Raw genomic sequence first — 11,977 nt, 5'->3', positions numbered from 1 at the left:
GTTTTCGCGCGAAGTTTAAACTAGCTATAATAAAATGCAATTATCTATGTTAAATCTTATGAGTATAGCTGAAATATTGTGTTTTTCGGAACCAATACAAGTGTACCGACAATAATAAAAGGGATTTCAAAATTTGTCATCAGGCCTATTATATATGTACTTACTATTTTTTTACAGTTTAAAAAAAAAATGACATGTCAAGATTGTTTTCCCTTTGTCTAATGCTAAAAAAAAACCTGGCAAGTGCGAGTCGGACTCGCGCACGAAGGGTTCCGTACCATAATGCAAAAAAAAACAAAAAAAAAGCAAAAAAAAAACGGTCACCCATCCAAATACTGACCACTCCCGACGTTGCTTAACTTTGGTCAAAAATCACGTTTGTTGTATGGGAGCCCCATTTAAATCTTTATTTTATTCTGTTTTTAGTATTTGTTGTTATAGCGGCAACAGAAATACATCATCTGTGAAAATTTCAACTGTCTAGCTATCACGGTTCGTGAGATACAGCCTGGTGACAGACGGACGGACGGACGGACGGACGGACGGACAGCGAAGTCTTAGTAATAGGGTCCCGTTTTACCCTTTGGGTACGGAACCCTAAAAACGAGGTATAGCCGCGTCTATATAATCGAAGTTACTTGTAATTTCGAGCGATAGAGAGGCAGATAATGGTTATAGAATTTTTAATGTTGATGGTAGACCTTCATTGAAATTTACAACTCTAAACTGCGCCTCTGAATGATCTGATGAAAGTGGTGTCAGCGGCAATTATGTGCAAGTATATTATTTGATGTGCAAGCCCTTCTAGCCTCCTATAGTGTAAACAACGTTATTTACGGTATTTGACGTCTGTCACTCACTACAGCAACACTACGTAAAATGTTTTGCACATCGAAATCACAAAGGAAAACAACTGCACTGCGAACGTTTACGTTCTACGTCTTTTTTTTTTAATTTTAGGGTTGGCCGAACACCATCGTTATGAATCGGTAGTCGTCTAAGTAAATCGATATGAATTTTTCATTTTTCTTTTAATAAAAATAAGGAAAAGGTGGATAATTAACTGTAAATATGGATATATTTATCGTCACTTAACAGACAACAAATTTGACACAGAAATAACATAAATAAACTTTAAAATAGATCCCCAGTTAGTTTCAATTTTGACAATGGGTGCGACCTACTCGGTCGGTGTATTAAATACACCGACCGACCGGTAGCTTGCGGGAAAACCATATAATTCTAGCTTTATTTAAATCTCAAATAAAAATTCATTATACGTCACAATTCGATACCTCAGTCTACGTGCCATCCAATCGTAATCGCTTGCTGTGACAATCGATTTGCGTTAGTTACATCTCTATATACGTCAGTCATAATGTGTCAAATACCGTAAATAAAGTTGTTTACACTATAAGGCCCAAGGTCCTACCTATGGTACCTTTTCAGTTCGATGAAATTTAAATATTCAAACAAATAAAAATCAACCCTATTACCTGCACTATAGGTTCAAAATTTCATTGGAAAATTTTGGTTTTGGCATTTGTATGGCTGGGCCATAGGTGGCTAGCAGCTACTTATGTTTCCACGACCAGTCTGACCAAAAGAGACGGTTGTATGGTATGAGTGAGATAGAAATAATTGTCATTGCGTCCTTTTTGGTCAGTTAAGATGTTAGGATTACGATTTAAATTGTCAGTAAAACTAAGAAAGTAGGTCACACGCACATTGACGTTATTAGTGTTATTACATATACCACTACACCTTATAAAACAAAGTCGCCCGCCGCGTCTGTCTGTTTGTGTGTTTCTTCGCGATAAACTCAAAAACTACTGAACGGATTTTGAGGCGGTTTCCACTTATCAATAGAGTGATTCTCGAGGTTTAGGTGTATGTATGATTTGTTATACGTTGCATGCATAGCACGTTGATGGGCTCTTAAATATGACATCTAAGTGTTTTACCCTATAGGATATCCCATCCCATACGGACCTTAAATAAAGATTCTAAATGTATATGGGCTCTGATTATTGTCTATGGTAACTTAAATATTTATAAAAAAAAATCACAGACCACAGGTAATAATTAGATCCCGCGTGATATAGCCCTGTATCTGCTAATAAAGTGACGCCATGGTATTAAGTTGTATAAAGTGTAAATAATTATTGACTAAGTACATTATAACCCCCTTATTCATAAAACTTTACGGGCCTGATTTGGTTAAATTATGTTTTATCCCTTTCTTACTAATACATAAGTCAAAATGACAGAAAAGGACAAACGATTATCAGCTAATTGTGGTTTGTAGCGCGTTTATGAATAAGGGGGTTAAACTTTTTTTTTTTAAGTATATTCATTTGATATAACGACAACATGACGAGGGTATTATTGTAACACAAAATGTATTTAGGTTTTTTTTTATGACGAGGTGCTTGTTTAATTTTAAGTAAATTCGAAGTTTGAAAAGGCTCAATTATATTAAAATTATTATACATGCGCTCTCAAAATAGTTTACAAGAAAAACGATCAAACTTGATCCTTTGTATTAGAACAAATTAAATTATTTTCAGTAAATATTTTAATTTTTTTATTTTTTCCAAGTAGAAACACTGCTACATATATGTATGTATAAATTATAAACTGAAATAAAAGTCATATACTAAGAAAAAGTGACCAAGGTCTCCAGTGCCCAGGCTGGAATCGAACCAGCGTCCTCTGCTATCGCGGCAGGTGCCTATGCCATTCGGCCACCAGGCCACAGCGGCATAGGTGAATTTTTCCATGTATAAGCACTTCGTGGCACCCCTAAGGTAGAACAGTATGGTTCGACCGTTCTTTTTCTTAGTATATGTATATGACATTTATTTCATTTTAAAATTTGATCCTTTCTTGTAGCGTTAGTGAATTATTTAAGGTCCATCCTAAATGTATGATATGAAAACACAATATTGTTCTAAGTCATAATGCAACAATAACGGTATTTCAATTGATATGTAAATGAGAGCTAACAGTGAATGAGACAAAAACATCGACGGGTGTCCGCTAGCAGGCGCGGGTGGGTTCACGAAGCGGGCGCACGCACGCGGGTATAGTTGTTCGACTTGTAACTGACCCACAACGGCTAATCCTTTGTCTATTGTTAAGTAAAACCGCACGTGCCATTACCTGCAAAAAGAGGGTCGTATAGATTCTAATAGGCACCTGAGCGCGGGCTAGGTGCGCTCTCCGATAACGCGCCTTTGTTACGCATCTCGATCACACATTTTAGATTGGTTCTGTAGCGCTCGACTCAGTAATTACTTATTCTGTGGTAGAGGGGCAATGAAATGGCATATTATTTTTCCATTTATTGCAATTTCCATAGTACAGTTGTAATTCAATAACCGGTTAAAGTGACCGGTGCAGGTCAGGCACGTGCGGTTTTACTTAACAATAGATAAAGGATTAGCCGTTCTGGGCCAGTTACAAATCGAGCAACTATACCATTGTAAGTAAAATCCGTCGCACGGGTCCGCGCCTGCGCCCATATTGCTTATCGAGCTCCATGCAACCGCGTCAGCTACCCCGCTAGCGGACGACTTGTTTCCACTTAAATATTCTGTTTGTTCCTACATAAGCTCTGGTCATTTTTTCTTGATTGGGTAATATGCTTAATTAATGTTTTTGTCACTGAGGTAGGCGGTCATGCTATTGGCACATTAGCTTTGTTTTAAACTGAAAATTTCTCAAACAAGCGCCCTGAAGTGCCAACTAGTGAATATTTATAAGTTTATGCTTTACATTATTTGAAGCGGACTGAACTGACTGGCTTATTACATTTTGATTCTTCGTGCTTATAAAGTAAGGTCGATATTTGAATAGGTTATATTGTTAAGTTCATCTCAAATAATTTAAAATGTATCCTACTCTATTACATGCATTTATTTTCCTCGTAAAGACTAATGGACATAGCAATTATAAGTAAACTACTTGTAGTAATAAAATAATCAACGACTTATGAAGTAATCGTAATCCTAAGGAATTTGACGTCATCAAGCGCATTATTGTGTCATTCAACTACTTACCTGCTGAACTAAAGTATTATAATTGTATATCGACAACGACATATAGCCAGAGACAAATAAATAATAGAGATTTAACTTGCGTTCTTTCGTCATCATCACAAGGTGTCGGTGCCGTATATTTTATTGGGCTTCGACGCGACATTCAATATAAAATATTTCGAATATGTACTCATTATCGCCTACACTCACTTTTGTGAACCACCTATTTTTCTAATGATGTTAGGGAGTTGCAGTAGAAAATAGAATCAAACGCCGTAACCCGGGTGTACCCAAGTGGATACAATGGGTGCTAATGGGTTAAATTTGTATTCCTAAGGGTGGTATTCTACTTGTCCAATTTCATTGCGCAAAGCTCATTAAGCAAAGTGTGAGACGCAATACACATTGCACAAAGATATTGGACAAATGGAATACCACCCTAAGAAACAAAATAAAACAACAATTAATCACTGAAGCCAATTAAAAGGGTTGTTGATACATACATTTTTTTACTTGGTGATTTAAGCAAAGAGTAGTTAAAGTGGCGATATCTAAAGCAATGATGAGGAACGCAACCTTGTATTTGTACAGAGGGTGACAATCTCTATTATTTACGTGCATCTTATATTACCAGTCTTTTTTTCTCCGGCTGATGACCCTGTATTCCACCTGACCAATTTCTTTGTCCAGTGTCAGTGCGTCTCACTCTCTCATTAAAGCAAAATGTGAGACGCAATACACATTGGACAAAGAAATTGGATAGGTGTAATACCACCCTAACATACATTATAGTACTTTTTTTAAGTGACGCACTGTGCTCTTGTACGTAATCATTGTGGTTTCGATGTGAATTCATTGCTCATTGTAAGGTTGTGATCGTTTGACTGTAGTTGTGTTTAAATGAAGTGCCTCACACATGTCATGTTTAATTTATTTGTATTAAACTGCGCCGCCCGTTCTGTCATCATGCGAAAACAATTTTCTAACAGTAAAATGTTTCTTTAGCCTTCGAATTAAATAACACATTGGAGCGACAAAAGATATCAAACTTTCTAACTATAACTCCAATACGGTCACATCTCTGAAATACAGTCAGCAGCAGAAGCTAAGCGGGTGAGGTACTCAAAATGATTGGAACAACTCTATTATTATTAAGTAAGAGCATGTAGAGATCATTTTGAACACCTCTCCCGCTTAACTAAAAAGTACCGTAAAAGAAAAAACTTTGCCCTTTAACACAACTTTAAGAGTAAGCAAAATATTCACTCATCTGATATACGTAAATATAAGTGAAACATTTTATGTCACTACTGTAAAATAAGACAAAATCGTATTGCAAAAAATGATTTGCCATATTGACATAATGATTTAGACTCGTTGGTAATTGTGCCGTGTAAGCCGGGATGTTCGCGTTGTTATTTTCGTCGTTCTTATAAGGTGCGGGGGGCCATTTCGACTGCGCGGTCATTTCAACTAATCGAAATAACTTCCATGTTTTTATTATTAACTAGATGTGTGTGACTCTATTGGAGAACATGGGAGATATTTCGATTAGTTGATATTATCCCGCAGTCGAAATTGCCCTCCTGCACACTTCTTGCATTTAACGAAAACGTTTATCATAACTATTATTAAGTTATTCACAAAATATTAATCGTTAGAATCCAGGGATTATACACCTTCGTGAAATGTAAGATCTGTACTTGATTTATTGTCGCGTAAACTTTTTATTTAAGCATATAATGCATGAACGACTTGAAATAAATGATTTCAATTAATTTCAACGCGAACTACTTATACCAACAAATTATACGTACCTACATATTTTTAAATGGGCACTGGTTATGATTTACTTGCCATGATATTGTACTTTATAAAGTATGAAAATAAAAAATAAATTAATCGAACGAAAATAGTTTTATTTACTCAAACCTATTACATGTTTACCAATTTATTTTAAGTATATAAGGTAAGCGTCCCAATGTTTGACATTCTATATAATTGACACATATTGCTATGAATTAATATTAAAAGTTCCAACTTAGGGGAGTGTTGAGCATAAGGACATTTACCTTATAGGTACAGATATTTAGATATATCATTACATTACATTAAAAAAAACTGTTACATATGCATAGATAAGTATCATAGATTGCACTTTGTACAAGTCTTAAATGTGATCTATATCACATAAAATCAGTGGGTTAGGGCAAGTGTTCGAAGTTATTGCTAGTTGCCTTGGTAGGGACTAAGGCGCTACCCAGTAGTTGAGAGTAACAACGGGTTTCTCACCTCTAATGTAACCTCTGAGTAAAGAAATTCTCTGGTGAAGTGAATCTAATTCAACATAAATACGTAATCAATTAAAAAAAAACAACGGGTTGCACTCCGGGAGTGCCGACAGAAGTGAAAACTCAATGACTAGTCCAAAATGTCTGCAGCACTATGTATAATTGACCCATCCTCCTTTCTATTGAAAAACTAGTTCCGAAATTGCTGGCCAGTGAGCTTAAATTTGTAGCGTTAATTGTTTAAAATTCGAATAGAAATTGTAAAGTTACCTTGCAGACCTCGCATCTAAATATATTTGGTCATGATATTTTGAGTTTTATTCACCAGTACTAGAGTTCACTTTTATTTGCGATTTCATCAAGATGTAGCTTTATTGAATTATATTGGAGTGATATAAAGTTAGAATGTAACTGTGAGATCCTCGTATTTCAGCCCGTACAAGATTAGAACATTAAGCTTTATTGCTTAATATAAAAGTCCAGTTTTAAATAATTGACCTGATTATGATACGTTATGACTAAAGTTCTTTCGTGAATAACATTGTCCGTCACACATGACATAAGTCACGCAAGCGCCCTGCGCCGCCTACATGAAACAGCAGGCTCAGGCATACATTTTCGCCGTGCGGTAGAAAGAGAGGAGAGACGCCTTACGCGTTACGCTGTCTCGAGTTTATCATTTTTTCCCCACCTCAAAAAGTGCTCAGCGCCGCTAAAGAGGTTTTCACTTCAAAAAGTCTAAATTGCTGCCATCTCATTGAAAATACATTTTTTATAGAGTCCGACCAAGAATAGTCTGCAGCGGATTTGATAGCCCACGCAGTGCAAGTGTCATTTATACGTCATAATTTCATAGAAGTTTGACGTTTAAAATAACACGTGCACTGCGTGGGCTATCAAATCCGCTGCAGACTTTTCATGGACTGACTCTACAGGCCCACCAATGTAGATATTTCTAATATGTAAATTTTATATGAAATACTTAAATGAAATTCAGTTATCAATTTTGTTTACAATTTCAGTTCAATTGAAGTCAAAATATTATATAATTCATTATTTGTAGCAAATCAAAAATCCATTGTTACTCGCCGAGTTATTAACCTTTTGGGCGCCAATGACCGATATATCCGCACCGCAGGTCCAACGCCAAAGACGAATTAATCGGTCACAGACCACAGAGCAACATAGACCCACGTGCATATGCATAAAGTTCAATTTCAGTTTTGTCACTTCGGTGACGTGGCGTCCGAGGTCCGAGGTTTGACACGGTGTCGAAAAGGTTAATGTTATTAAATTAACATAAATGTGCTTGAATTTGACACTAACATGTTAGTATACCTTAATCATTTGAACGCCAAACGGCGCATCCATTTACCGTGCCACTGACGCCACGGGGGTAAAATTTAGTTTTGTGAATAAATAATGCCAACCTAAAAGTAGGTGTTTCTCAGTAGATTTTCATCAAAAACGATCGACGTCAAATGCCGTCTCGTCGTTGTCACGATATTGCGTTGACGTCAATTGCCGTCTGTGGCGTTCAAAAGGTTAAACCTGACATTCATACCATAGAAATAAAGGAGAAATATAGCTTGTAAATTATTTAATTTCGAGTTTCAATCATTGGGATCTTTACCTTACATCAAATACAATTGAGCTTCCAGGGGTAGCAGTCTCCAGTAATTTTTTTCCAAATTAAACTTATCTTTTCAATATACATAATTATATGAACGATCAAAGCTTATCAGTAAACAAATATTTACAGTCCATAGAAATAAAATAATAGAGTATCACAACACAATGTTACAGTTAACTGCAGTTTCCATACAAACTTGTTTATTATTATTTGATGTTTTTCAACAAAAATGTTTGTAAATTTTTTAATAATTTTAAAGCCGTGAATGCTTAAATATGTCTCGATTTACAGTTCCTAAAGCATTAAGAACAACTATTATACTGTCTAAGCATAGAGAAATATAATTAAAGAAAGATTGGTAACTCCATACATCAGTTCTCTTACCAAAACGCGAGTTATTTCGTAGTCGACATCTAGCGTTAAGTAGCGGAATTTATCAGTACTGCTAGTCGACAATAGATGTCGCGACGAACGAAACTCTAATACTCGACAATTTTCAGCTAATATTATAACCGGAACTCTATTTTCTCCTGCTTATAATATTAGTTGTAAATTGTTTTAGCAGTACATTTTTCGTCTTGTGACATCTGGTATCAAGTAGAGGTACTGATAATTCAATTACTTGACGTTAGAAGTCTACTACGAAATAACTCGCGATTTGGTATTTAAGAAAACTTATGTATGGAGTTACCGCTCTTTCTTTACTTATATTTCTCTATGATCTAAGTAACTTTTATGCTTTAGAGTGGTTACAAATTAGCGTTTATTTGCGCATGTACGGTTGTTTCAGCGTTACGCGCTTACACGCTACATTTGGTCTATACACGCCTACACGCGTTTCTACAAACGAACTTATAGGCGCGTATAAAACGCTAGTGTGTAACCGCCCTTATAGTAACATTTTTGGATATGAAGAGCTGTGAGTGTTCAGTTGTATGGAAATTGACTTGTCACAAAGATCATCAACAACATACAGCTATACAACATACAACATAGCAATGTGGCAATGCAACTGCAAAATAAGTGTACCGGACTAAAATTTACTACATTCAGAATAAATATATTTCATAAGTATTAAAGGGATCAACAACATCACAGCTTAAAATGTATTGATGTAAGACTTATGTTGCATCATCTTCCAGTATGATTTTGAAAATGAAAATATTTTTTTTATTAGGTAGTGTTTTTACCAACAAGGACAAGAATGTTGTGGTAAGAATGATACAAAAAATATGTATGGGCACTAGCCAATAATGGCAATAACATACTATTATGTATACTTTTTTAAAACTTAAGTCATACAAGTCTTAAATTGGCAAACGGAGGGAATTAGGCTACTACACATTTACAAAAAAAAACTAAAATGACCCCTATTTTAAAAATTCATTTGGATTGTATATATAGAATAAAAAAGTGAGAGCAAAACCTGTCCAGGTGTGCTTATAAAAAACAAGGTTTTTTTTTAATAAGCCCTTAAATATGAATACCGCATAAAATACATGAAAAAAAAAGACATTCAAAAAATACCAATAAGGATTTATGAACATTGTTAAAAACACATCAGATAATGTACTTTCAATGAATATCAATGTAGTCTTTTAAAGCCATAAACATTATAACATTTGATTTAAGATGTAAATCAATTCGCTCCGGAAGGGTCACAAACCATACATGTCCTCGTTTTCTGGCTCATTCTCAACCACTGGCCGGCTCTGGCCGCATTCCTCTAAAAGGCAATCCATAGACAACCGGTCTATATCATCCCAAGACAACTTATTAAACTTATCCTCTACAATTTTTAGAAGTTTATTAGCTGCATTTGTGGCTTCTTTATCTGTCATACCCAACTTTTTAAAGTATTTCATTGAAGCTTCAAATAGACCATCAGGTTTTTTCACAACAAGGTTGAGTTTGGTGCCGTCTTTTATAGTTGGATACGACTCAATAGTCTGTTCATCGGCTAAGGTGCGCCCAAGTAATAGAAGCTTTTGTTCTTCAACAGGTATGGCTAATTTTCCAGCAACTTCCCGTTTTATTTCAAATATAGATGTCGTTGGTAGCACCTGTAAACAACAAAAACACATTTCTAGAGGTCGGCTGAAATCTAATTTTTCACGCCACTGTTCGGAAATGTGGCAATAGATGGTCTAAAACCAAGCTGGAAAGTAGGCAATAGCTGTAGCACATGAACCACCACTACTACAATGTTTCATTGTTATCATCATCTGTCATTGGTGACGGTTCGCTACAGCAATGAGTATCATTTAAAACATAAAAATCAATAAAAGGTCTTTTTTGGCGCAACTTTTTCCTTCAAAAATAAAATTAGGTTATTTATAGGACCAATTTCTTGAAAGAGAAAGAAATGTCATAACCATTCAGTTCATTTTTTTTTAACAATTATCCATTCAGTTCACGCTTAAGGCGTTTTTTAGTTTTGTAGCTGTTTGTGTTTTTTTTTAGCAAAAACGCTTCTAAGTTTATAGTCGGTTTGAAGCAAATAACAGAAAAACGCCTCTTAAAAGTGATAAAAAAAGTAAAAAAGGCGGGATTTGAAAATACTTACTGAATTGGATAGTGTAAATTGTGTTTGACTAAAAAATACAAGAAACGCGTATCTACGCTCGCTATAAAAATGAGTTCTTCTAGTGAAGAAAATGATATTCTTACGCTGACGCCTACCGAAATTCAAGAGACAGCACAGGCAGTGGCTAGTAATTTGCTACCTGAGAAATCGCGGATTGTACTTATAGTTATGCAAATGTTTTCTTATTTCCTCGCAGTAATCGTGAAAAGCACTATGTAATGCCTCGGCCGGAAACGTTAAAGATGGACTCGTATTATTTGAGGGCCTCCACTAGCGTGTCGGCCCTCAAACGACTCGTCCATCTTTTAGCGGTTTTCCATCCTCTCCTACAATGTACTATAGTTATTTTATAGTCTTCATAAGTTTAAAATAACTAAATGTATAACCTATGCAAATATGGGAGGTGAGGTGAAAGTGGTGAAACATCTGGACGCATTCTTGGCATAAACCTTGGAACTTATTATGTGTAAATGCTTAAAAAAAGCTCGTAAATTCTAAACCTTCTGGCTTCTCTCCAGATAAACTTTAAAACAATATTCTAATACGTACACAGTTGCTACAAGTTAAATTGAGATTTTCGGACACTTACCTCAACACAACACTCTCCACCTTGCAACTTCTTAACTGTTAATTTCATTGTAATTTACGGTTTATCGAAAGGAATATGATTAAAACATGTGCCACCAAGAAAACGGAAATTATTTTTATTGATATTATAATTATTGATTGCAGCCCACGGTGATGAGTTTTAAGTGACACTGACAAGTGAAGTAGTGGACAGACGTCAGTGACTTTGACAGTTAAAGTGATGTCCAAAAGTATCTCAAATACATTATACTTAGGTACTCTATTAAACTATTATTAAATCTAAAAATAAAACCTAAGATATTCCAATAATGATAAATAAAAATGTTTTAAAAAGTGGTTACAGAAATATATGTACAAATAATAGATTTAAATGGAATTTGAAATAAGAAATAATCAAAGTGCGAAAAGTAGGAAATTCGCAACGAATGGCGATAAACACGACCGAAGGGAGAGGCCCCCTCAAACACTTACAAGACGCACTGTTGCGACAGAATGGATATAAAATTATGGTATTAGTTAGATGCCACGAGTAGTGGTTTTGGTCGAATACTTAATTACCGAATTTCGAATATTCCTGGCAAGGCCTGTTCACTTCCTAAGAAAGTTATGTCCCCAAATAATTGCGCATGTGTGCGCCTTAATCTTCTATGTGTGCGTTGGCCTCCGGGAAAAAGTTGCGAGTAATAAAAATAAAAACATTTTTCTACAGCAACATTGCTCCCAACTCTGATTTAAATTATCACGAATTTTATACAATATTAATCATAAAACGGGACTTAAAACGCTTAAAACTTAATTACATGCGATTAAGTTTTATAATGAATATTTGCTTCCA

General features: G+C 35.3%; 1 protein-coding gene and 1 long non-coding RNA gene across 2 annotated transcripts; one reads left to right on the top strand and one right to left on the bottom strand.

The window, feature by feature from the left end:
• The first annotated feature begins 153 nt into the window (after positions 1 to 153).
• On the top strand, positions 154 to 4,991 carry LOC134793495 (uncharacterized). The gene is made up of 2 exons (XR_010144556.1): positions 154 to 817; positions 1,419 to 4,991. It is a non-coding gene; the product is annotated as an uncharacterized LOC134793495 (long non-coding RNA).
• Positions 4,992 to 8,054: 3,063 nt separating this feature from the next.
• LOC134793494 (ubiquitin-like protein 4A) lies at positions 8,055 to 11,301 on the bottom strand. Its single transcript, XM_063765074.1, has 2 exons — positions 11,144 to 11,301; positions 8,055 to 10,030 (listed from the first exon to the last, which is right to left on the bottom strand). Exons 1-2 carry the CDS (start codon positions 11,189 to 11,191, stop codon positions 9,626 to 9,628), a joined length of 453 nt encoding a protein of 150 aa, XP_063621144.1. The 5' UTR covers positions 11,192 to 11,301; the 3' UTR covers positions 8,055 to 9,625.
• Between the last annotated feature and the right edge of the window lie 676 nt (positions 11,302 to 11,977).

This window comes from Cydia splendana, chromosome 9, assembly GCF_910591565.1.
Source record: "Cydia splendana chromosome 9, ilCydSple1.2, whole genome shotgun sequence".
Lineage (NCBI taxonomy): Eukaryota > Metazoa > Arthropoda > Insecta > Lepidoptera > Tortricidae > Cydia > Cydia splendana.
Note: the sequence above shows the minus strand (reverse complement) of the source record. Positions and strands in the feature narration are given on the sequence as shown.